We start from the raw sequence: 26,673 nt of genomic DNA, 5'->3' as shown, positions 1-26,673 counted from the left end.
AAATGAGCAAAGCGAGTGGGAAGGAAAAATCAATTAAGTTGGAAGGGAATGAGGAGATTTTAGTTTCCTGTAAGCCAAATAGAATACTGTGTGTTTCTAGCTGGAAGCCTGTTAATCCCAGCACTCAGGAGGCAGAGGCAGGAGAATAGCTGTGAGTTCAAGGCCAGCCAGCGCTATGTAGTGAAACCCTGTCTACAAACAAAACAAAACAAAACATCTTTCAAAGAGAAAGGAATGATACATTGTGTCTAAAACTGTTAGTATGACAAATTAGCTTTGGATACAGCGATTGGAATTGTATTGGTGATCTTGACATAACAGTTTTAGTAGAGTGACCTTGAGGAAAGCTTATTTGGAATGAGTTTATTATACCATGGCCTTTTCATACTTCCTGGTTTCAAAACTTACTATACAGCTACAGTAATTAAAAGTGTAGGATCCAGAGATTAGCTCAGCAGCGCAAGTGCTTGCCTGGCAAGTTCAAGGTTGTGAGTTCATTTCCTGGTACCAAAAAAAAAAGGTGTAGTCTTGGCATAAAGACATACATACAGAACAACCAACTAGAATGAACTGCTTAGAAATAGACTCTCACATAATGATTAAATGATTTTTGATGAGGGTGCGAAGATCAATCACACAAGGATAACTTTTCAATAAATGGGGCTGGGAAAACTAGACATCTAGAATTAAGTTAGGTCTTTTTTTTTTTTTTTTTTTTTTTTTTTTTTTTTTTGTACCAGGGATCGAACTCACAATGTAGTGTTTGCCAGGCAGGTGCTTATGCCACTAAGCTAAATCCTTAGCCACAATTTGTCTTTTTTTTTTTTTTTTTTTTTGGTACCTGGGATTGAACTCATGACCTTGTGCTTGCCAAGCAGGCATTTATGACACTGTGCTAAATCCCCAGCCGAAATTAGGTCTTTACCTAACATTATATACACAGAGTAATTGAGTATGGATAATTGACTTTTTTTTTTGTTGTCTTTGGTACCAGGAATCGAACTATCTCATGCTTGCCAGGCATGTGCTGTACCCCTGAGCTATATCCCCAGCCCCAAATGACCTTAATATAAGATCCAAACTCTCAGAAGAAAACATGTCACAATATCTTCATGACATGAGTTTGGCAGTAATTTCTGGCACATGATATCAAAGGTACCAGCAAGAATAACAAAAAAAAATAGATACATGAAAATGTAAACATGTTGATGAAAATGTAAACATGTTGTGCATCAAGAAAAACTTGTCAGTGGAGTAAAAGCTCATGTACAGAGTGAGACAAAGTATTTCTGATTAGATATCTGATAAAGGGTCAATATCCAGCATATATGGAGAACTCCTATAACTCAACAAAATAACCTGATTAACCAATGAGCAGAACGTTTAAATAGACATTTTGTAAGATTAACAATGACTACTAAATCTATGGATATAAAAATGAACAACATCACTAGTCTTCAGGAAGTGCAAACAAAAACAATAATGAGATACCTCACATCCAATGGGATGTCTGTTACCATATAAAATAAAATACAACAATTTTGGCATGGATGGAGAGAAATTGGAACCTTGTGCACCACTGGTGGGAATGTAAAGAGGTCCAGCCTCTGTAGAAGAGTACAGTAATTTGTTAAAATATTAAAAATAGGTTTAACATATGCTCTAGAAATTCCTCTGCTAGCCATATACCCAAAGAATTGAGAGAAGAGTCTCAAATATTTGTAAATCCATCTTCAAGGGGTATCGTTCACAATAGCTAAAACATGGAAGCAACCCACGCACCTATTAACAGATGAATAAATAAAGTGTAGCAAACAGGAGGAAGATGAACCACACCTTCCTGTGAGCGAGGGTCCACCATGAGGATCAGGAAGAGACTCAGCAAGAAGAGGAACCACTTCTTCCCCACGAGCCAGTGTGTGGGCTGGGAAACCAGAAGAGCATCCCCCTGACTGCATAGAATGAGATGGTAACAACTGAGGTGAAAGGAAAAGCTTGATGCTTGTATTGTCTGATTGACTTTGCAGGCCTAGGGCTGGTGGTTTGGGCATCTTATTTGAAGGGTGGCAGTGTGTAATATAGCAACAGTGGGGGATTTCCTTCTATTCTATTTTTGAAATCCAACATTTTGTTCCATTTTAGTTTTGTTTTATTCCTGTATCTGGGAACCTGAGCAACTTATTTTGAAGATAACAATATGCAACATAACTACCATTGTTAAATTCCTATCATCTTGTTTGAAAATCTATATAGCTATTATTGTTTTTTGGTGTTGTTTTGCTTTTGTTGTTATTTTTAGGTTTGCTTGCTTGATTTTTCTGTTTTTTCTCTTTAAAATAAAGTATAATAAAAAGGCAAATTCTAAACTAGGTATGATTTGGTGCATATCTGTCATCCTAGCAGTTGGGAAGCTGAGACAGCAGGACCACCTTGAGTTCAAGGCCTTGAGTTTGGGGTTATACCATGAGTTCAAGGTTAGTTGAACTAACATACTGAGACTATCTCAAGAAACAAAACAACAACAAAAAAGGAAATTCCTGACATATGTTACCATATGGATGAAACTTGAGGATATTCTGCCAAGTGAAGTAAGAGGCACACAAATGCAGGTACTATGTGATTCCACTTGTTCCACTTATATGTAAGGCACTTAAAGTCAAAATCAGTGCTCAGGGTATAACGTATTGGCAGAATGCTTGCCTAGCATCTAGAAGGCTTAGGTTCAATGGCCAGCACTACAAAATAAAGTGATAAATCATAAGAGACAAGCTGGGCATCGTGGCACCCCTGTAATTCTAGCATTTGGAAGGCTGAGGCAGGAGGATTGCTGTGAGTCCAATACCAGCCTGGGCTACACAACAAGTCCAATACCAACCTCAATTACATAGTGAGACCTTGTCTCAAAAAACAAAAGATGAAGAAAGTAGAACAGTGTTTACAGAAATAGGAGGAGGATGGAATGATTGCCTAATAACTTTTACAAGATGAAAAGGGTTCTAGAGATGGGTGGAAAGAGTTCTAGTGATATTTGTACAATGCTGTGAATGTACTTAATGCCACTTGAAATGGTTAAGATGTACACTTACAAATGGTTAAGGTGGTAAATGTTATATGTATTTTACTACAATAAAAACAATTGGAGGAAAAAGACCACTGTCCATAAAACACAGATTTTCAAATGTTTCAGTAAGACCTGCTTCTTTGCCATATATATTTTAAACAGAGCCTTACAGTGTTAAAACTAGGACTACTGGGAAAGTTTGCTGAGGAACAAAATATCTCTTTTGCCAATTTCTTAACTGCAAAGGGGAAACAGTAGTTTTACAGTGGAGAAAACTGGTGGATGCTGTCTTAACTAAGTGACGAAAGTTAAAATCACCAGTATTGAGATAAAATGTACTAGGTCCTTCCAGACATGAAGGACTGAGAAGAATACCACTTATATGATACACCTGACTCTAATGGAGAAACGCCAGACTAACCAAAACTAAGGGCCATTTTATACAATAACTAACTTGTACTATTAAAAAAATCAATGTCATGAAAGATGCTGAAAGACTGGTGAAGTGTTTCAGATTAAATTAAGAAATATGACAAATGTAATAGGCAATACCAATTTGGATACAGGAGTGGAAAAAATTTATTACAAGATAACATTTTTGGTTCTTATATTGGATCCTGGAACAGAATTGGAAATCTTTGGAAAAACTAGTGACATTTGAATAATGTCCATAGTTTAGTTTTAGTTAATGCACCAAAACTGTGCTCTTAGCTGTACTCTGATGTTAAATCAAACTTTAGAGACCAAAGATCTCTGACATACAGGATTTATTAAGCTATTGTAGATGACAGCCAAAATAAAAAGAACCTGTTCTTGGATAAACTGTCTAAGCTAGAAGCAGCATGACCAGACAACAGTTGGAAAAATTGTCCACTGGATATAAGGAGCCAAAATGCTTTATAATGAAAATCTGAGAACAAATTGTTTACACTGAAATTACACTGTTGGGTGAATGATTTGGGGTTGACCAGGCAGAATGTATGTACCACTGGTATCCCCTGATTGATATACTTTAATATTTTGTTGTAGTGTTTTATTTCTTCTTTGTTGTCTTTTTTCTTTTTATGTTTGAATAAAATGGATCTGGAAAAAAAGAAATTACACCAAATATAGGTAAAAGAGGCAAAACATCTCAGGGGAAAGTCCTGGGATAGGAAGTTGGTACACACAGAGGTTTTATTGCTTCTTGCTTGGTTGCTTCTTTTTGTGCAGAGGAATGGTTATTTTTGGTTTTTTGAGATAGGGTCTTATTATAGTTCAGGCTGCCCTCAAATTCACTACATAGCCTAGGATAGTATCAACTCACAGTGATCTCTACCCTCAGCTCTCAAGTGCTAGAATTACAGGCACAGACCACCACACAGTTTGGTTGCTTCTAAAAGTAGAATGTAGTGTTTCCTGATGGCTAATCTTTATTGCACAGGGAAAGAATGTAACAGTGTTTTTATTTTTCAGTTTAATTAAAAGCTGCCAGTTAAACTTTTATCTCTTTCTTCGCTTTATCTTTTAGCCTATAAGAGAACCCTTCTCATATCACTGTAATATTAAGATGTTAATGGAGAAATATGTAAGGGGACATATGGAAAACCTTTCTACTATCTTTCAAACTTCTCTGTAAATCTAAAATTATTCCAAAATTAAGAATTTATTTTTAAAAGAACACTATTGGAGCAACTGGGGAATTTTATAAATGACAGTAGTATTTTATCAGGTAAATTCAATTTTTTTGTTTATACTTAGATCATGGTTATATAACAGGATTTCACATTCAAAGGGATGTTAAAGATATCCTGGGCCAAAGGTGAAGTTCAGTGACATAGCACCTGCCTGGAAAGCACAAGGCTCTGAGTTCGATTCCTGGTACCAATCAATCAATCAATAAGGATGTCCATCATTTTTGCTTGCTCATGCATGTCTGGTTTTCTAATTAATTTTGTCTTAGTTACTTTTCTTAGCTCACAGTTTTTGGAAGTTTCAATCCATAATCAGCTGGCTCCAAGGCAGTGGCATAGTGAGGGGCAACAGTTCAAGGTGGCAGAAGACAGAAAAGGCACCAAGAGCAAAAAGGCAGAAAGCAAGCCACTTTGCCTCGCTCGTACTGTAGGCAGGGCACCTGCCCTAGTGTAGGTACTCTACAGCCTAGGTGTAGAACAGTTAAGTTACTTAGTTAAACTGCTAAACTTTCAAGTTGACACAATAAACCAACCATTATATCATCTTAGGGCATAGACAGCTACCTAGGCATATCCTCTATATCCAAGGCTGTAAAACTGCTAAATCACTTAAACTTTTATTAAACTTCTTGAAAGGGCACTACCCTAAGCTTGGGCTACTTATATACCCCCCACCACGCCACTTGTCCACTAGAGAGATCGCAGGACTCCAGCGTCCGGGGTGTGTCGGTTATCTCTCTTGTGTTCTCAGAATAAAGGCCTCTTTTGTTTTATACTTCATATCTTTTGGAAATAATCCTATCACTTCTCAAGCTGACACAATCAACCACTACAAGTTCCTGTTACTTGGGATCTTGTAGTAATACAAATCAAGGTTTCCTGCTTTTCTCCTAAGGGGGAACATTTTATCCAAACTAGACTAATCATAACCACCCAGGAATTTGAATATTAAATAGAGCAACTTTTTGGCTGTTCCTCTAGCTCTTAATCTGTATGATCATTAATTTTCTAAGGACTTATAAGTAAATCTGGTGCTGGCAAAAAGGGATGAGATAGAGAGGACGGGGAAAAAAAATAACTTGAGATGTTATGAACATGTACCAATTCCCTACAATGAATGTAATTTAAAACTTTCTTAAAAAGCAAACTGAGACAGAACTCATTGGAAAAAAAAAAAAAAACAGTGATTCCATTAGTTGAATTTCCATAACAAAATACCACAGGGGAGCTGCGTATGGTGGTACACACCTAGCACTTGGGAGGCCGAAGCAGGAAGATGAGTTTAAGACCAACCTGGGTTACATACTGAGTTCAAGACCAATCTGAACTACACAGGGAGACCCCGTCTCCAACAAACAGAACAGAACAAAACAACACAAAAACCTGGTAAGCACAAAGTCCTGAGTTCAGTTCCCAGTTTCAAAACAAAACCACAGTGGGATTAGGATATAGCTTGGTGGTGGAGTGCTTATCTACCATGTACAAGGCTACAGATTCAATCCTTAGCACCACAAAACAAAACAGATCGAGGTTTGGTTTAAATGTTGGTTGTACGTTATATCTATAGTATATTATTAATAGTATTTTGGTTTGCTCAAAGTATCTGTCGCATCTTTTACAGCTTTTTATATCTGTCACACATCACAGAGTATGCTCGTGGAGACTCTTGAGGATAAGTTATCACTACAATAACACTATCTTAGAGCAAGCAGACACTGAGAAGGGCTTAGAAGGAATAAGAATGGCCTTAAATTGCTGGCTTAAGAAGGTGATAAGTACTTGGATGGAAATTCATTGTTCTAGTCTATTTTTGTGTATGTTTGAAATTTTCTGTAATCTGAAAATAAAACCCTGAAAACTGAGTAAAAAAATGTACCAAACTGCATAATAAATGGTAACAACATGCAAAGAAGTAATTTAAGTGACTTTCAACAAGCGAAGAACACACAGTTTTATTGCTTTAGTTCCTCTCCACCCACCTCCTTGAGAAACTCCAGACTGTACAGAAATCAACTGAAGTGGATACCATTAAGAACGGTATAGACACTCCACTGTTGCCAGTGTAACATGAGCTACATTTGAAAACAGCTTTACAGGACTGAAAGGGTTTTGGCCCAGGGCGGACACTGTAGCTGGTAAAGCCAAGGAGCTCCATCTCCCCCACCCCTAGGAATTTACCTATGGCGCCAAACAAAGACCAATGGGCTACCTGTACATCCTAATGCCCCCTTAGGTTCCACCCCAAACCGAGGCTACTTATGTGCTTCACTCCACGTGTTCCCCGGAGCCGACCCCTGGGTGGAGATGCCACACCTCAGGGGATCGGGGGTATCTCTCCCCGCATTCTCAAAATAAAGGTCATTTATATTTCATACTTCTTATCTTTTCAGCCGCCGGTCCCCCACAGTTCTATCAGACAAGGTGTCATTGTATCCAATGGTCTGTTCAAGTTCACTAAAAATAGATGAAGCTAGAAGATAGCAGAAGCTCAAGGGGGTATAAATGAAGTAACAGTCCATAATCAGTCCATAAATCGTGCCATATTCTCCAACCCTTCAGAATACATAGGATTTCAGGGCATGATGGCACACACCTGTAAGACAGTACTTAGGAGGCTGAAGCTTGAGGATCGTGAGTTGAAGGCCAGCCTAGGCTACACTGCGAGTTCAAGGCCAGTTTGGACTACACAGTGAGACCGCTTCAAAAAAAAAAGGAAAGATTATTTCTCCTGAAGTTGCACTGCCATTGGGGCTGAGCATTCCTCAGTGAGCCTGGCGCCAGGCCTGCAGAAAAGGTCACATCCTGTGGCCTTGCCAGTATTGGGGCCGGGTGGCCCCCGCCATGAACATTCCATCACAGGCCTGGAAGAAAAGAAGCCATGCTCTGAGGCCCTGCCACAATCAGGGGAGCACTAGTGTGCTGCTGCCCCACACCTGTCTGCCACCCTGGGAACCTCAGATCAGAGGAACACTGATCTGGTGCCTAGGCCAATCCCCTGCACCGTGATGGGCAGCCCATACAGGAAGTACAGGAAGCACCAGGGACTCAGCAACTAGCTGATTCAGAGGAACACAGGAAAATGTCAAGAGGAAAGAATAAGATACAATCTCAGACCTCCAGCCCACCCAGAAGTCCAGGAGACACAGACACAAAAGAAATTAGAAGTCACCTGAAATTTCTGAACTGATGCCGGGCGTGTTGGCTCACGCCTGTAATCTCAGCACTCAGGAGGCTGAGGTGGGAGGATCGTTGTGAGTTGGAGACCAGCCTGGGCTCCAAAGTGAGCTCAAGGCCAGCCTGAACTGCATAGTGAGACCCAGTCTCAAAAAAAGACAAAAAAAATTTTTTTTCTGAACTAATAGCCACTGAAGTAAAGAAACAACTTAGTGCTAATATTGTTAGATTAACTTTGGATGCCTATATCTGGTAATCCAAGCAACTCTCTAGAGGATAACAATGTGTAATATAGTAACTATTATTGATTTCCTACTGTCTTGTTTTTTCAATCTAATATTGTTCTCATTGTTTCGTTTTGTTTTTTTCTCTTTAAAGTTAAATAAAAAACCTTGTTCACTAAAAATAAGATCCTTTGCACAGAAATTATAAAAGGAGTAAGTACCTCCAAAAAATGTAACAAGAGCCAGGGATTTAGCTCAGTGGCATAAGCACCTATCTGGCAAGCATGGGGTCGTGAGTTTGATCCCCAGTGCCAAAAAAAAAAAGTTTTCACAGGCCATTGTTCATTCATATGGTGAATTTTGTAGGTCTCCAACTGAACCTGATTCTTCCAGCTCTTAACTTGCTTGCCAGCAGAAGCTCTACTGTCTGTAGGAAACTCAGCTCAGCACTCAAGGCTTGTCACTGACAAGCACAGAAAAGGAGCTAAGGTAGGACAAGGAATTTTGCAGGTCCTAGAGACATCTGGAGACACTCGAAAATTTATATGGGACTCTGCCCACTGAGATGCAAGATTACCAAAAAACTTCATCACAGATGTTCATTGGGAGCTCTGTGCCTAACGCCTCCTGCCTTCTCGCCATCCCTAGAAGAGTTCAGGACAGTCTTATCATACTGCCTGTACTCAGGTACAATACATTCCATGCCATGTTGCCTGTACACAAGTCTAGTGGTCTCTGCTGTTTACATGTTTTTTAACATATTTTCAATTTACTGTTTGTATAATCCTTTATTTTTCTACTTATTATACATTTTACTTGCAACTTCCATCTGTCCTGAATTCTTTTGCATTTTTTGAGTATTACTTTAGATTTTAATTGCACATTTAATTTTATGCTTTAATAACATTATCTTAGAGATGGGAAAAATACAGATTGATTGTGTATGGCTCTTTCAAATAGAGCAGGGAGTTCTAGAACTCCAAGATATTTGGATGAAACTTGAGTTTTGGTTTTCTGCCCAAATGTTGTACAGTCTAAAACAATGAGGTCACTGACAGAAACCTCTTACGTGGCAATTTACATGTGCCCACTACTAGAAATGTATTTTAATTTATTCTGTATTTCTTTTTCCATCTAAGAAAGGAAGCACAAATTTATGCAAGCCAGATTACATGACTCCTGAAGTCTTCAAATTTCCTGATTCCCTCTTCTTCCTAGTGAGCTGCCACAGACCAGGCACACTTCTTGCTTCCTTGACCTAACCATTAGCTCTTTCAAGGGGGTCTCACACCATGCTGCCAACAAGGAAGCCTCCTACCCCTCTTCCTGCTGTCTGTGGAGACTGGGGTTTCTTAGATAAGAAAATGGTGAGGGGAAGGATGGATAGGACAGGGATGGTAAGCACTAAGACTAAATCAAGACTTCATGTAGGAAAATAAGACAACTCGTGAGATGGAAAGACCCGTTAACAATGAATCCCTAGACCTCCCTGTGTGGCTGGCAAACTGATCCTGAAGACAATTTCCAAAGTAGAAGGTTCCAGAAACCTGGAGGTAATGCATAATTAAAATTAGGCTCCTAAGGTAAATTAAAAAGATAAGATTTAATTTAGATCTTTTAGTATGTTTATTCAAAAAAACACTATATTTCATACTTAATTACTCTTCAAAAAGAGCTAATAGTGGGCTGGGGATTTAGCTCAGTGGCATAAGCGCCTGCCTTGCGAGCAGGCAGTCGTGAGTTTGATCCCTGGTACCGATAAAAATGAAAAAGACAAAAAAAAAAAAAAAAAAGAGCTAATAGTACAAATAGTTGTAACAGCTTAAACTTAAAAGGAAAAAGGTTTAATTTCCAAATTTAAAGTTGTTTTATTACCACTTAAGCCATAGTTTTTTTAAATTATCAAAAATATTGTGCAGAGCAGTAAGAATGTCAGCTATTTTTTGGTTTTGTTTTGTTTTTTGACAGGGTCTCACTGTGTAGTTCAGGCCATCCCTGAACTCAGTGATTTTGAGTGCTGGAATTGCAGGTGTGCACCACCACACTCTGCTAAGAACATCAGTATAAATGAAGCCTGGTTAATCTTTTTCAGTACTAGGGATCGAACTCACGACCGCCTGTTTGCAAGGCAGGTGCTTATGCTGCTGAGCTAAATCCCCAGCCCCGCCTGGTTAATCTTTGAAAGGAATATGTAGAACCTAAAAATGTCGCATTCCATATAAAGTTAAAACAGAAAAACTTGGTCTTTCCAAACAACGTGATTAATGATGCCTATGCTGGTTATATGGGAAATCTTAGGCAACCCTAAGAACTAAACCTATTATCAATTTTTTTTTTCTTGTAGTGGAAATTGAACTCAGGACCTTGTGCTTGCCAGGCAGGTGCTGTACCACTGAGCTATCTATATCCCCCATCCTAAACCTATTATCAATTTCATAGGAAAACAAAACCACAAACCTTTCTTCCCCAAAGTTACAAAGTCTCATGACACCCTAACTTATGAAATTCACATACAAAGTTAAATTTCTTTGAGCTTATGATTATACACCAATGAAAAAAAACCAAATATTTAAAGTACAAATGTTTTATTTAATACATACTTTTCCTTACCTGAAAGCTTACTGTAATACAAAACAAAATTGCTTTTTTCAATTAATATCTTGTTAAACTTTGTTTTGGCATTTACATACATAGGAAAACATCCTTGTAAGAATCTTAGCGGGGTGTGATGGCACATGCCTCTAATCCCGGCACTCAGGAGGCTGAGGCAGGAGGGTTGCCATGAATTCAAAGAGTCTGGGCTACGTAGCAAATTCAAGGCCAGCCTGCACCTCAAAGTGAGATCTTGTCTTAAAAAAAAAAAAAAGAAAAAAAAAGAAAGTCTTTACTTCTATAATTAATGCAGAGACCCAGATTCAGTAACACTGCTGTGCCTGTTAAAACTGCCAATAAAACCAGGTGTGGTGGCGCATACCTGTAATTCTAGCACTTGGAAGACTGAGGCAGAAGGACTGCTGTGAGTTTGAGGCCATTTGGGCTACAAAGTGAGTTCAAAGTCAGCCTAAACTACAGAGCAAGACCATCTCAAAAGATAAAATAAAAATAAAAATGCGAAATAAAGAATTGGGAAGTACTTGGTGCCAAGGGCCCTGGGTTTAATTGCCAGTACAAGCAAAAATAAAATTTTAAAAAGTGCCAATAAAATAGTGAAAATATTACTGAAATTCATTATATATATGTTTGTTTTGTTTTTTGACACCAGGAATCAAACTCACAATCTCTGGCTTGCCAGGCATGCGCTTATACTGCTGAGCTAAATCCCTGACCCCAGTTTATATTACATAAACCACATTTCCTCAATTATGCAGATGTTATTAGAGATGGAAGGAAAAAATCATAACTTTTGTCCCGTAGAAACTTTGATTTTTTATTTATTTATATTTGGTACCGGGGAAGGAACTCACAACCTCATGCTTGCCAGGCAGGCGCTTATACCGCTGAGCTAAATTCCCGGCCCCTGTAGAAACTTTTTAGTATTTTTGTTTTTGGTTCTTATTTGAGACTGAGGCTTACTGTGTTGCCCCGGCTGATTGTGAGCTCTTAGACCCAAGTGATCTTTCCACCTCAGCAAGGACTACGGGCACCACAGACTTTAATAACCTACCAGTGTAATAAGCATTTATTTTACATTCAACTTATATATTTATCATAAAAACCAGAAATGGTACCTAGTTTGCCCTGACTCATTATTTAATTTATACTGACTTTCCAAGCTCTATGCTATATTATCTGTAGTTCAATTTTTTTGTGTTTTTAAAAGAAATTTATCACAGCCAAGACATGATTGGCACTGACATTTTTTTCTGACAGGACTGTACACTTGAGCATTCAAATAGTGGACTTCGCACCATGAGTTCTCTGCTATTTAACAGATTCATCTGGTATTTAAGGCTGTTGTATTCATAAATACTAAGTATGCATTTTTTGATGTACAATAAGATTTGACTTCTGGGAAAATGCTCTCCGACATATGTTACATTCATAGGGCTTCTCTCCTGTATGAGTTACCTGATGTCTAAGGAGATGAGACTTCTTGATGAAGGCTTTGCCACATTCAATACATCCGTAAGGTTTCTCTCCTGTATGAATTCTTTGATGTGTAACAAGTACAGATGTGTTGCCAAAGGCCTTGCCACACACGACACATCGGTAGGGTTTCTCTCCTGTGTGACTTCTAGAATGCTTATAGAGGGATGAACTATACTTGAAGGTTTTCCCACATTCCTTACATTCAAACGGGTTCTCAAGCATATGAGACTTCACATGTTGATTAAAAGAAGAGCTCCAAATGAATGTTTTCCCACACTGACTGCACTTATAAGGTTTTTCTCCAGTGTGAAGTCTTTTGTGGTTCACAAGGTAGGATTTCTGTGTAAAAGCTTTCCCACACTCAGGGCATCTATAGGGTCTCTCTCCACTATGCATTTTCTGATGAGCTATGAGGTATGCCTTCCTACTATAAGCTTTCCCACAGACATTACATTCTAAGGACTTTTTTCTTGTGTGACTTGTTTCATGTCTAATGAAATGAAACTTCTTTTTGAAGGCTTTCCCACATTCATTGCATTCACAGGAGTTTTCTCCAGTGTAACTTCTATTATAATCAAGTAAGTGTAAATTAGGTTCCAAATTCTTCCCATATGATTTACGTTTATGTGACTTTTTTCTTGTTGGATTAAGATTTGTGCTCCTATTATAAAGGTGGAGTTTCTCCATATTCAGAATTCTATTGAACGTGAACAAAACCGACTTCAAAAAATTGTCTTTGCTTTCCTGCCGCTTCTCTGGTTCATCAAGTAGACAGTCAGCTTCTAAAAAGGAGTACAATAAAACATTCCTAGTTATTTTTTCCCCTCCAACGTGTTACAGACAGAAAAGTCTGTGGTTTCAAATCAAGTCTCTTATTCTGAAATAAACCCTAAATTTATTTTGGTGTTCTTGAACTTTAAGAAGAAAACTGCTAAGAAGGCAATGGAGGCAAATGAATAATAAAAGAACAGATGATTTAACATGATCTGTAGAAAGTCAATAAAATAAGCTCAAGGAACAGTAAATAAAATACAGAAGTCAAAACACTGAAATAAGGGTACAAGATTAAGTCACAGAATAAAGAGGGCCACTTTGGAGCTCTGGTTAATGGCTAAAGTCACAAGGGGAAGAGGAGACAGAGGAGCTCTGGGCAAGACTAGGTTTGGAGGAGGCAGAAAAGAGGCAGAGTCTTCTCTACAAATTCTTAATTACCCTGGACAAATAGTTCCCTATTTCTCTCGTTTCTTTTTCCTTCTAGTCATCCTGCAGAATACCAATTTCCTTTAAGAGATTCCTGAATCTCCGTTCTCTAGATGAGACGTCCAGATGAGGCGTATCTGGAGCTCGTCTCCAACTCTCCCAACAGTTCACATTCATTCTGCGTGTACTTGTAAGCCTAGGAGTGTATGAGCTCCAGCAGGTCATGCATAGGCAAGTCATTCTTAGTCCAGTCATAGATTTGCTAACATTTTGATTCTGGCTGTGTTTCTGTGTATGATAAATTATCTGTTGCATCTGTATTGAGAATATTAGATACTCTTTCAGTCTGCCTGATAAACTAGTCTCTGGAAAGCTGTTTTACTCCTTATTTATTTTGCTCCTATCCTCAAAATCTTATATATCTCAAATCTATGACTTCATTTTAAAAAATGGGGGAGGAAGGATCATCATTCTCCACTCTGGAGTTTCCCTCCATGTGGAATGTTAGTACAGTACACCACTGCCAACTTCTCGCTCTGTATCTTACTGTACTGAGTGGTAGGCAGTAGGCCTCAGTATAAATTCACTATACAGTGGCTCTAGTGTGGGGATTCACTTCTTTCTTTTCTAGTAAAACCAATGGGAAGTAACTACAAACAATAACCAACTGGAAAATCTAGGGTAATTTGCCAGGTATACAAAAATGCAAGATATGAATTCACTTATGGGATCTAAGCATGCATTTCACTAGTCCTCAGTATTGTCTATTCCACAGATTCTAGACCTCTCTGTAGATGTTCAACTTACAGCTTACATATCCTAATAAACTCTTTGTAAGTTGAAAATATTATTAAAGTTAAAACACATTTAATATTTTTAATCTACCAAACATTTTAGATAATAACACAGTGCACGGTAGAATACCGGTTGTTTACCCTTATGCTCCTATGACTGACTGGGAGCTGTGGCCCATTACTGCCACCCAGCATCTTGGCCAAATACCATATATTGCCAGCCCCGAAGACATCAAAATTCAAAATATGACATAATTTCCAAATGCATTATCACTTTTTGCACTGCTAAGCCTCATCCATTTGGAAGGTGACTGGATTATGGGGCATTAGCTAACTTATTGTTGGGAGATAGAGCCTGGTCAGATAAGGGGGGTTCTTAGGGGTGTGACCCGGGAGGGTAGGTTTCCCTTCCTGGCCTCTCCCTTCACTCTGCTTCCTGGGCACCATGAAGTGAGCAGCTTTTCTTCTACTATGTCCCTGTGCCAGGCCATTCTGCCCTGGAGCCTGCTGACCTACCACACTGTAGCGGAGAAACAAACAAAGTCTCAGGGTATTAGTCAACAATGGTTTCATGATTTGATGGAATCACTGGGAGGCGATGGAAATTTGGGAAGTAGGGCTTGGTTGAAGAGAGTAGGTCATGGATGTGTGACCTTGAAGACTGTACAAATACCTTATTGCTACCCTTCCTCTCAGGCTCTGGCTCTCTCCCTAGCTGCTCCCCAGCTGCTATGAGGGAAGACTTTCCTCTGCTATGTTCTGCATATTTCTGCCTTATCACAGGTCTAACAGCAGTGGAGCCAGGTCATCAAAGACTGAAACCCAGAGCCAAGTAAGTCTCTCCTCCTTTAAGCTGTTTTTCTCAGGTATTTTGTCACAGTTATAGAAAGCTGATTAACACAGTCACTTGCCTATACCATTCATTTTGATGATATTAACTAGAACAAAACTGCATTTTTTATTGGGCAAGAAATAAATGTTTTATACTCATCAAATTTTACAATATTTTAAATGTTTTGTGCTTCCAGTTACATTTTTATATTAGCAAATGGTAATGAGTTTTTGCTTTCTTTGAATCTTTCTCAGGAACATTTTATTGTTAAATTTTCATTTTAAAGAGAATACAACCAAGCAAAGTAAAATAGAATAAAGCTAATCAAAATAGAATAAAGCTAATCAAGCAGGAAAAAATTTTAAAAGTGTAGTATGGGAAAAAAATAAATATGACCCATGATGCCTGGCTCTACAATAGTGAATTAATGAAATATTTATTAAAACAAATTATACAGTTCTTTCTTTAGGATACTATCATAAAGACTATATCTTAGAAGCCACAAGGTTGTTTTGTTTTTTTTTCTTTTTTAAGTCCAAGACAGAATATGTCAAGTCGTCAGGAGTTCAAGAAGGCAGAAATTGATACAGGGTTTTATGAAAGGGGGAAAAAAATTGACCTCAAACTTAATAGCATACTGGCTTTAAGGTAGAGTTCACCAGAATTAAAAGGACTGATACAGAAAAAGAAAACTGTCTATAAAGGATATAAGAGAGCCCAATTCTCATAGAATAGGGAAAGGATAGCTGTTTCTTGTTTTGTTTTTAAGATAAGTTCTTTGTTTGTTTGTTTTAAGACAGGGCTTCACTGTGTTGGTCAGGATGGCCTTGGTAGCCCAGGCTGGCCTTGAACCTGTAGCAATCCTCCTGCTTCAGCCTCCCAAGTGCTGGAATTATAGGCATGCACCACTACGCTTGGCAAGACAGATAATTTTAAATAAGCAAAACAGAACCACGTTAGAGGGCACTAGAAAACATCTGAATAATCACAATAAAGGTTAAAGGACTGACTTACATTTTTTGGGATAGAGATAAAATGAAATAATTTGGTTAAGTCATGGAGTAACATCTAAGATAAACAAGAAAAAAATGGAAATACGAAAAATGTAAATACAAACAGCCCAGATACAATATCAGTAATTAAAATTCACTTGGTTTAAGGCCAGGATGATGACACATAATCCCAGCACCCTGGAGACTGAGACAGGAAGATCACAAATTCAAGTCTGGTTTAATTTACACAGCAAATTCAAGGTCAACCTGGACTACACAGACTACATAATGAGACCATCTGAAAAAGCAAAGAAAACAAAAATCACTTGGTTTGTGTCACAAGATATGGTTCTAAGGAACTGGTGTCTGAATCATTTGAAAATGAAAATTTTGTGGAAAATGAAATTTTCTGTTGAGTCAATGTTAGATAAGTGAATAGCTAAACTCATATAGGCCATAAAGTTATATACCATTTCAAGTGAAACTACTGGGAGAAAAAACTGCCTACTGAGATGACTCTAACACTACGAGGTCCACCCAAAAAATGTATACATACTTTAGGAAAATAGTGTGGGTTTTTTTTTAACAGATGATGTTACCCTCATATAGAGGACCCTACAGGATGTCATATATCACAGAAAACCCACTACAGTACCAGTTGTTCGAGAAGAAATTGAAAACTCATGCACAGTAGTCTCAAGGGACCAAAGTTAGCAAGCAGCAATTCACTGTACTACCAAACATCTGGAAGCTAGTGACTCCTTTGAGCACCTCTTGCAATTGTAGAGGCTAAAGATAACTTGTATTAATCTGATAATATCTTAATAAGTTGAGTATTAAAATATTTATACAAGTTTTTCTTTTCCTGATGTGTGCATACGTTTTTTAGCGGGCTCAGTATGAAGTATTATTCCTGCAGAGCGGTCATGCTAATCTTTATCAGTCCAGTTTTAATATGTGCTGCCAAAGTGAACACAGCCATTACTTTATTACTCTTTCCTGTATAAAGCACTGACCAGTCATGCTTCTTTATTACAATATAAAATAGGAAGGTTTAGGGCTGGGGATTTAACTCAGCGGCGTAAGTGCCTGCCCTGCAAGCGTGCAGTTGTGAGTTCGATCCCCCACCAAAAAAAAAAAAAAAAAAAAAGTTTAAAGAATTTTAAAAATTAGTTACTATAAAAAGACTGAAAAACTGAAAATATACATATATATGTAAATTTTTTTTTTGCAACAGGGTTTTTGCTATGCACTGTAGACTAGCCCTAAACTCACTTTGTAGCCCAGGCTGGCCTCAAACTCACAGCAATCCTCCTGCTGTGGCCTCCCAAGTGCTGGGATTCCGGCACACACCACCAGACTTGGCTTGCATAAAACTTATGGGAATGGAAAGTTGCTAAGGTAAAGGTGCTGGAGATGGAGTGATGATCCATCTGAGGGAGCTACTGTGGAGAGGAGAAGACAGTAGAGGAGGCAAAAAGAGATGAGTACATGATCAGAAGATGGGTTAGCTAGCAAACAACCCAAAGTGAGGTAAAGAATTTCAAAAGATATCAATCAGTGTTACCAAGTGATACACTAGAACATACCCATATTATCAATGAAACTAAAGATAAACAAGATAAGTGTAGTGATTCTTGTAGGTTTATGTTGCCTCAGCTTCATTTTGAATGTAAGTTTAACTTACATTCTGGTCAATTACATGACCGGAAGCAGGGCTCAGTCATTCTTGACAGTTTCCAGTGCTATACCCCTTCCACTGTCCAGTTCCTCTCGATTCGTATTTCCATTGTATACAACAGTGTTCTCTGGTGATCACTTAATTCTCTGTAGTACAGACATAGCCGACTTGACTGGGCCGGTGATCTTCAAACCCTACAGGAACTAGCAGATATGTCCCAGTAAGCACCTCTCAGTCACCGTGTGACCTCCAGGTACTTGTGCTTCCATGCTTTAAAACCACCTAATAAGCTGGGCATGGTGGTGCACACCTGCAATCTCAGCACTTGAGAGGCTGAGGCAGGAGGATCGCTGTGAGTTTGAGGCCAGCCTGGGCTACAAAGTGAGTGTAAGTCCAGCCTGAACTGCATAATGAAACTCTGTGTCAAAAGACCAAAACAGTCAGGCCTGTAATCCCAGCACTCAGGAGGCTGAGGCAGGAGAATCGTTGCGAGTTCAAGACCAGCCTAGGCTATAAAGTGAGCTCAAGGCCAGCCTGAACCGCATGGAGAGACCCTGTCTCAAAAAAGAAAAAAAAAAAGACCAAAACAAAAAAACACACAGTAAACCTCCTCATCCAAGGTGTTTGAATAACACCTTAGACCCAATTAGAGCACTGGACAATGGGTCCCTCTCTCAGTCCCTCAATGTGTGTCCTCCAATCAATGCAGAGTAACCTCCAGGACCAATGAGTAATAAAATCTTTATTGCCACTTGACTCTCCCAGTCACTGCAGGGGTACTCAAGTTCAAGTCCAGTCTCAGCCATTTACTAATAAAACCCTGTCTCAAAATTTAAAAATACCTATAAAAGGCTGGACAATTTAACAACTTGGTGAGAATCTGCCTCAAAATTAAAAAAAGGCTGAGGATATAGCTTAGTGTAAAGTCCCTGTGTATAAGACCCAGTATCAAGCAAAATCAAGCAAAATCAACAAAAACACAACACTGGGGTACGTAATGCAAAATGAAGAATAAGTTTATTTCTAACCCTAAGTGAACATATACTGAAAACTTATTCTGCCAACTACTGGAAGTGTTTTACATGTATTAGCTCTTGCATTCTTTTCAGGAAACCTAAGGTAGGCATTAATATAATTCTTATTGTATTAATAAAGAAAATTATGCTACAAAATAATTTGCCCAAGGTTAGACAGTGATTGGTAGAATGTTTTAAATCTGTATAACTGAACTACATTATAAGAGTTAATTACAGAAAAAGAACTGTAATCATGTTGAGAAGAAAACAAATGAGGGTTTAGGAACTATGAGAACAGAAATAAAGCCAGGACTTGGATGAAACAGGTAATGTGAGGAGCCAGGGTAGAGAGAAGCATCCTTCTCTACAACAGCTGAGCAAAGAGTAAGAGCTGTGGGTAGAAGGAAAGGAAGGTACGCTGGGGAATTTGATGATGTTACAGCAAGAGCAGCCAATCACTTACAAAGGTGTGAAGTTTTTAAGAGGTGCTTCCTAAGAGGTATTTCAAAAGTGCATGTCCCTCACTGACCAACTGGGATACCAATTCCAAGGACTCCCATCTAATTTTCTCTCACTTACCTGGATAGCTCCAATGTAGATTTTCTTCCTCCTCTGGCCACGGCTCTTGTCCTTGTTCTGTCTTGAGGATCAGTTCTGGTTTAGTAACTGGAGACCCTGTTCATGGGAAGACAACACACAAGACAGACAAAGTGCTAGGGACAAATGACTACCTCACAACACAAGCCTGCTTCCTTAAATCTCAGAGCCTTGACAAACAGACTCTAGAACAAAGCCCCTTCTCCAACGGGTGGTAGAACCATAAAAGGACCACTTGATTCTGAAAGGGGATTGGGAATCTTTGACCACTGAAATTCAGGGTCAAATGTTCAGTTTTCACAAGTCTGGAAGGGCACCGATTGGTACATTCCAAGTTACACTGAAAAGTTACCACCCACTGTCCTTACCCACTGAAATGAGATTTCTATAGTTGTCCAACATCACATCCCAATACATCATTCTCTGATCACAGTCAAGCAGTTGCCACTCCTCTGGGGTGAAGTCCACAGCCACATCCCGAAATGTCACTGATTCCTGTAATAGTACATTCATCGTCAAATTAATGCATGCATTATTAGGGACTTACAAGAGAATCATCACACTTATTACATGTTCACTCCTGAGTTTGGGGAAAGGTTTTTTTTTGTTTTGTTTTGTTTTGTTTTGTTTTGTCTTTTTCCTTTTTATCGGTACCAGGGATGGAACTCAAGACTGCCTGCCTTCAAGGCAGGTGCTTATGCCGCTGAGCTAAATCTCCAGCCCCTGAGTTTGGGGAAAGTTATGTGCAGTAACTACTATATAACTGATTCAGAAATATACTTTGCACACAAATCAGATAGATGAAAAATATCCAACCAATGTCAGAAAAATTCAATAGGAAAAAGAGTTATTTCAACAAATGGTGTTGAGACATGTAGACAGCCAGACATAAAAGAATGTGGTGAACTCCTATCCACCAGATATCACAAACAAAAATAAACTAAGATGGATTGGAGACTTAAAGATGAGAACTAAAACTGTTAAATTCTTAGAAGACAACATAGGAGAAAATCTTTATGACTATCGCTAGGCAGTGGTTTCTTAAATATAATAGAAAAAGTGTAAGTGATAAAAGAAAAAATGTTGCAATTCATAAAAATTAAACACTTTTGTGCATCATAGGACAAAAATGAAAAGAAAAAGAATAGGAAAAATATTTATAAACATGTATCTAGTAAGAAACTTACACCTAGAACAAAGCACTCCTAAAATTTAACAGTAACAGCCAATTGTGGTAACACACCCTGTAATGCTAGCACTGGGGAAACTGAGGCAGAAGTATCACAAGTTTGAGATGAGCCTGGGGTGAGTTCAAGGCCAACCTGAACTACAGCGAGATTGTCTCAAAAACAAAAACAATAAAAAGATAATTTAAAAATAGCCAAAGGATTTGAATAGTTTCTCCAATATATGTAATAAAAAGACATGAAATGATGCTCAATATCATTAGTCACTAGTGAAATACAAATCAAAACCACAGTGAGATGTAGCACTTGACACTAACAAGGATCTGAAAATCAAAGAAGCACAATGAAAGGGTTACTAAGATTGTGGAGAAAATATAATTCTTGTATATCTTGGGTGGTACTGCAAAATGTAGCAACTCTGGAAAATAGTTTGGTAGTTTCTCAAAATGTCAACCATTAAGTTAACACATGACCCTGCAATTTCACGAGAATCAAAGCAAATATCCACACAAAATCCTGTACACACATGCTCTTAGCAGAATTACTGGTTTTAGTCCAAAAATGGAAAAAATTTAGCATCCATTTACTGACAAAAGGATAAACAAAATGTAACATTTCCATAGGACAAGATATTATTACTCAGTAATAAAAAAGAATGAAGCACGGATACATTTTGTTTTGTGTTTTTTTTGTGGTACTGGGGATTGAACTCACAACCTCACACTTGCCAGGCAGGCGCTTATGCTGCTGAGCTAAATCCCCAGCCCCGAAGCACGGATACATTTACAACATGGATGATGTGTTCGCTTTGGTACCATATGCAACATGGATGAACCTTGAAAATACTATGCTGGGTGAAAAATCCATTCAAAAAAATCCTGTATTATATGATTCCATTTACATACAATATACAGAAGAAAGCAGTAGATTAGAGCTGGGGAAAGGAGAAACAGGGAGTCACTGACTTTTAATGGGTATGGAAGTTTCCTTGAGGGATGATCTGAAATTAGACAGTAGTGATTCCTACAGAAGGGTATGAATAATAATAAACGCCCAAGGGAGAGGGGAAGGGGAAAGGAAAGAAGGGAAAAGGAAAGGAAAAAAGTCAAAAGAAGGAAAACAGGGAAATAAAGCTTTTGTAAATGGAGAGGTGTAAGGGCTGATTCACTGACACCAGAAGTTCAAGTTTAACTTAGTGACTCAGCAGTTTACATCCTAGGGTGCAGAGGATCTGCCTTTACACAGTATAAGGAGGAGGAAAGGGGGCGGAAGGAGGGTAGGGCAAAGGAGAAAACACAAAACAAAAAAAGCTATATCATGTACAGATACAAATTCTCTGATGAGTGTATCAATAAAATCTGATAACAAATGTATAAAAGCCACTTGATTGTGTACATTTGAATTGGGTCACTTTTTTTGTTGGTATCGGAGATCAAAGTCACAACATTGCCATTGCCAGGCTCCGGCCAGGGTCACTTTTATAATATGTGAATTGTATTTTAATAAAGCTATTTTAAAATATGACATGTTCTTAGTCATTCATTCATAAAACATTTAATGAATCCCAGCAGGCTGTATTAATATCAAAAGGAATAAAATTACTCCCTCGGAGATTTTCTAATCTATTAGGTTCTACATAGTACAACAGGATGTTAGTAAAGCTTTAAGATTTACATGCTAAACTCACATAGGATTGGAAAACATTGATTTTTTTTTAACATGATAAAAAAAGCCCTTTTAACCAAAACGCCAAAATCATGTGTGACAGGTAAAAATTAAAAGCACTAGAATTAGGGGTTCAGTTGTGGATCTACTTGTCTACGGTACACAAGGCCCTAGATTTATCCCTCGAACAGCAACAAAAACCAAAAAGCAAAACAAAAAGTAATAAACAAAGGCACATAACTGTGCATCTACCACAAAACAGATCATTAAACTGGCCACGGTGGTCGCACACCTGTAATCCCAGTACTCCGGAGACTGAGGCAGGAGGAGTGCCCCAAGTTCAGGGCCAGCCTGAGCTACACAGTGAGTTCAAGGCCAGCCTGGACTACACAGTGAAACCCTAGCTAAAGAAAAAAAGACAGAAAAAAGAAATAGAGAAGACTTCTTACTCCCAAATTAATCTTTATTTTCCCCCCAGGGATTAAAGGAGATATACATATATTTGTTTTATTTTATTTCCCCAAATCCACTTGATTTCAAGGAGAAAAAGAAAAAAAACTAATAATTTCAAAACTTGTTAATCTGGGTAACCAAATTAATCTTTAAATTTACCTAACACTCTGCTTTATGGTGCTGGAAAATATTCTTTGAATGCAATGACCTTAAAATGGATATTGAGAAAATGTTCAACATAGCTAGAGAACTGAAAAAATACAGATCATATGGAACATTAAAAAGTCCATGTACTTGGACAGATAAATTGAGCTCACTTAACATCATTTGACACTGGGCTCTCTGCTTACTCCAGAAAACACTCTAAGATAAAGTCATAGGAACTGGGTATGGTGGCGCATGCCTGTAATCTAGGGAAGCAGAGGCAAAAGGATCACCACAAGTTCAAGGCTAGTAGGTGTTACATAATGAGTTCAAGACCAGCCTGAACTACATAGCAAGACTCTGTCTCTAAAAAACAAAAATGAACAAGCAATAGTCATGGGACACTTGATATAGATATCATAGCTATGAATGTTCTTTCTTTTTTTTTTTTTTTGTCTTTTTCCTTTTTATCGGTACCAGGGATCGAACTCACAACTGCCTGCTTGCAAGGCAGGTGCTTATGCCGCTGAGCTAAATCCCCAGCCCCTATGAATGTTATTTCTAACAGTACCTATATAACAACCCATTAGAAGAAATTTTCTTCAGAGAAATATGCCAGGAAAAAAAATTTTACTTATTTGAGCAATTATTTTGCTTTATCCTCACACACAATGCCAATACGTTAGTTGATTATCCATTTAATATGTCTTTCAGGAAGATTGAAAAAATATATATATATGTACCAGGAATCAAACTCAGGACCTTGAGCTTGCCAGGCAGGTGCTTGTGCCATGAAGCTATATCACCAACCCCTGGCAATTTATTCCAATTATATGTAAACCACACAACATTACATCATCTTATTTCCTAAACTTCCACTTGAACCTGACCTTCTATTCAACTAAACTTAGGTCCCTAACTCTATATTTTCTTTTCCTTATATGGATTTTCAGGAAATTTAAATGAATATATAGATGCCTTACCTGAAAGTTGATCATTTCCTGCAGTTTTGAGACACAAACCTATGAAAGTAAAAATAGGGAGAATAGAAAGACATGGGACACCAAGACTGTAACATAAAACTATTCCACCAAATGAGAAGTAGCCTACCAGACCACTGCAGCCTCAGAAATGGGATAAAGGTATTTCTATGAAGTCAAAAACATTCGTGTTCCACATATATACAACAACTCTACTGGGATTCTGTTAGGAATATGCAGAACTTAAACACTTTTTCTCATTTCACAACTCTTAAGGCCAAGCTGTGAAACTTTAAACCAGTGATTTTTCTCTCTTGTATAAATTTATCCCAAAGAACTAATAAATGAGTTCAAAGACTAAAACCCTGGGTTTCCAAAGCTCTCGGTATGTGTATCTAGAAATTATTTTCTTCCTGTGATTCTCTGCTCTACGGACTGAAGCTGGTGCAACAGATCTTGAATTAGATTGAGATTTTAGTAAATTGCTTAGGCTATCTTGAACTTCTGGGCTCAAATGATCTGACTGTCTCAGCCTCTTAAGGCATGCAGCTGCTTCCAGCAGCCAAGGCTCAGCTTTCTTTACAAGGCTATATTCACAAATGCAGGTTCATCTGTTAGTCCACCCATTCGTTCACGGTAAAGCTGGAGCATTCAGTTTAGAAGCCAAATCTTTCTCTGTGGGTCTACATCATCTATGAACTGGAATTTCTGAAATTCTAATCAACACTGCTAAAACTGGCAAACAGGAGTCACTGCTTCGTTTATAGCATTCATGGGAAGAGCGGCAAATACAAGACTACATAAAATGACTCATAAAATGACTACAAATCAAAATTTACCCAGTATTCATTATTCAAATATTTCAAAAGGGGAGTACACACCTGTATTAGTTACCTTTCCAGAGAAACACAGCCTAAACGAAAAAAAGTTTATTTTGCTCACAGTTTTACAAGTTTCAATGCATGGTTGGTAGGTTCCAGCAGAGTAACAAGGAAAGAGCAAGAAAGGGGCCAAAAATCAGAAATAGGGTCACACACCCAAGTCCCAGGTAGTCACACCCAAGAGTGGTCTTTACTAATCTAGATATTTCTCAAACCAATCAGTTGACAATAACCACAACACCCAACTCTGTGCTACGCAGGAGTGCTATGTTGTAAAACTGGAATGATGTTTGTAAAATAACACATATGGGTTGGAATCTTCGGTCTTAAAACTGCAAAATTGTGCGAGCCTAGGCAAGTAATTTCACCTCTTTCTGCTTCAGGTTCCTCATACGCAAAATCGTGAGGGAATTTAAGTAATTCTACAGATGATTATCTTAAGAATGCATAGTTTCTCTAGAAATGCCTTCTTCCCAGATCCCTTGAATTGACTTTCAAGTTTCTGTACCAACAAGGGTCACTTGAATGCAAACTTCTACTCCGAGGCCCTTACCTACAAGAGCAGGAATGCAAAATGGGCTAGTCCCAGTCACACCCAAGTTTAAGTACGTACCTAGTGCCAGCCGGAGTTCTACTGTTTTCTCTGAATTACTCAGGTTGGACAAAACCAACACACCCAAACGCACTTGGGGTGAAAGCACTTGGGGGCTGTACAGTTTAATCTTCTGTAGGGGAAACCCGCAAACTGGCCCTCTTCGTTCTTCCCGTACTTTCTTCATGTCCCCCGAGTCCTGCAAAGCCATGCCATACCTGCCACCTTTTCACCGCCGCGTCCTCGGCTCTAAAACCAGGATCAGGTTACAGCGCACTACAGACACTAGAGAGGCGACCCCAAGGCATGCTGCACGCAGCGCCAGCAGCTCACTGAATACCGGGTACAGCCCCACTGCGCCTGTGCGGAAGTATCTGCTCGCCTACAGTTCCCAGGATCCTTCGGGGTGTAGGCTGTCTCTCCAAGAGCACATTTTCCATAAGGCCCGTGCAGCTTATTCCCGGAAAACCTCCGGTAGTTCTTCCCCTTTAGAGCGCTAGTACGGAGTTGCTATCCCAAGGGTTGTACCTTGCCAAGTTCGTTTTTAAAGCGGATTGTATATACCGTATCATTTCATTAAAAAAATAAAAATAGACTTTAGAATTTTAAATAATGGAAATTCTAAGTTAGCAGTATGCTAAAATTTGGTGCACAGTCATAATGTAGAAACGCATTCATGCGATGGTAAATTTATAGCTATTTCTAGGACTTTGACCAAGTTTCTGTTGTGCTGTCTCTGGTAAATTCAGTTGACCCTGACAACGTCAGAGCAATTGTCTATACCGTAAGGCACCTTGGGCAGACCTGTGTTCATTCAGTGAAAGCTCTCTCTCTCTCGGGGACAATTCCTCTATTATGGTAATGCCCTTAAGTATACTCATTCTGGAAGTGCCCCCTCCCCTGATTCCTGGAATGTTTCTATTGTTTCAAAGTAGCCTATCTGTCAATATATAATTCAATATGTAATCAATGTATGTAACCAGTTATGTAATGTTTGGTCACTTGCTTTGTACCTCCCACTTCTAATTTTATATAAACTAAAACTCCTTCCCGACTCAGTTGGTTGCTTGGGAGGAATTTGAAATGATTTTGCCCTGAATGGGGAAGCTGCAGCGGTGGGAGGCTGGGAGGCGGAACCAAGGGGCTGTCTTGAGGTCACCTTTCCCCCTCTAGGCAATTTACCTGTGGGGAAAAGTGAATTCCAATGGGCTACCTGTGCATCCCTAATGCCCCTTAGGTTCACCTCAAACCTAAGCTATATGTATGCTCCCACACCACGTGTCCGGCAGAGAGAAAGCCAGACCCTGGAGGTCATGGAGTCTCTCTCCACATTCTTAAAATAAAGGCCACTTTTATTTCATATTTCTTATCTTTTTAGCCACGCCGAAAATTGTATCAGTTCTGTTTTGGCAGAGTGGTGGAAGTCTGATAAGTTCTG

The 26,673-nt window shown here is 38.7% G+C and overlaps 1 protein-coding gene across 9 annotated transcripts in view; it reads right to left on the bottom strand.

The window, feature by feature from the left end:
- Positions 1-26,673, bottom strand: part of Znf684 (zinc finger protein 684) — a 79,424-nt gene that overhangs the window by 19,864 nt on the left and 32,887 nt on the right. For 3 of the 9 annotated variants that reach the window (XM_013142704.3, XM_063235166.1, XM_063235165.1), the window contains exons 4-6: positions 23,766-23,804; positions 19,702-19,828; positions 19,316-19,411 (exon numbers count right to left, since the gene is read on the bottom strand). In XM_013142704.3, the coding sequence (XP_012998158.1) occupies positions 19,316-19,411; positions 19,702-19,828; positions 23,766-23,780 (238 nt within the window). In that variant the 5' untranslated portion in view covers positions 23,781-23,804. The other 6 variants (XR_010042787.1, XR_001199084.3, XM_063235164.1 and 3 more) reach the window with 4 other exon arrangements.

Source organism: Cavia porcellus, unplaced genomic scaffold (genome assembly GCF_034190915.1).
Source record: "Cavia porcellus strain 051 isolate PalLab524CR breed Dunkin Hartley unplaced genomic scaffold, mCavPor4.1 scaffold_25, whole genome shotgun sequence".
In the NCBI taxonomy this organism is placed as follows: Eukaryota; Metazoa; Chordata; class Mammalia; order Rodentia; family Caviidae; genus Cavia; species Cavia porcellus.
This window is presented reverse-complemented; position numbering and strand designations above follow the sequence as displayed.